The sequence below is a fragment of the Etheostoma spectabile genome, chromosome 21 (assembly GCF_008692095.1).
Source record: "Etheostoma spectabile isolate EspeVRDwgs_2016 chromosome 21, UIUC_Espe_1.0, whole genome shotgun sequence".
Lineage (NCBI taxonomy): Eukaryota > Metazoa > Chordata > Actinopteri > Perciformes > Percidae > Etheostoma > Etheostoma spectabile.
In genome coordinates, this window is record NC_045753.1 from 11933589 (window position 1) to 11934077 (window position 489).

Consider the following 489-nt stretch of genomic DNA (forward strand, 5'->3'; position numbering starts at 1 on the left):
TGTGCTATACAAATAAAGCTGCCTTGCCTTGCCTTATTGGCTCACTGAGGGATTAAAATTGGGTATTGAATGACGAGGCATTTTTTGATACTTGATACTACAGAGGCAATTCGGTCGGTGCCTATTATATTGCATTTGGTACCCTGCCCTACTCCTAACCTCATTATTTCAGAATGTACATTTGCTGTTATGGTATTGTCTTGTCTGGCATCGTCCCTTTGTGAATCATCAATCATTTATGAGCCGCTTTGTCCTATAAAACACAAGTGTTATAGGACAAAGGTTAAAAACCTCACCTCCTCCCAGTCTTCTCCTTTGATTCCACCTTCCTCTTTCTCGTCTTGACTATCCCTCATGTTCCCCATGTCATCCAGGACCATGACCTCTTCGTCCTCATTATTGTGATGTGAGCCGATATGCAGGTTTTCATTTGCTGGTTCCAGCAGAACTAAAAAAAGAACACACACACACACACACACACAGAGAGAG

General features: G+C 42.3%; 1 protein-coding gene across 8 annotated transcripts in view; it reads right to left on the bottom strand.

Annotated features, from left to right (window-relative positions):
• The window catches only part of nbr1a (NBR1 autophagy cargo receptor a), an 18536-nt gene that overhangs the window by 7265 nt on the left and 10782 nt on the right, over nt 1-489 (bottom strand). For all 8 annotated transcript variants that reach the window (XM_032502070.1, XM_032502066.1, XM_032502063.1 and 5 more), the window contains one exon: nt 297-448. In XM_032502070.1, the coding sequence (XP_032357961.1) occupies nt 297-448 (152 nt within the window). The remainder of the gene's footprint in view (nt 1-296; nt 449-489) is intronic.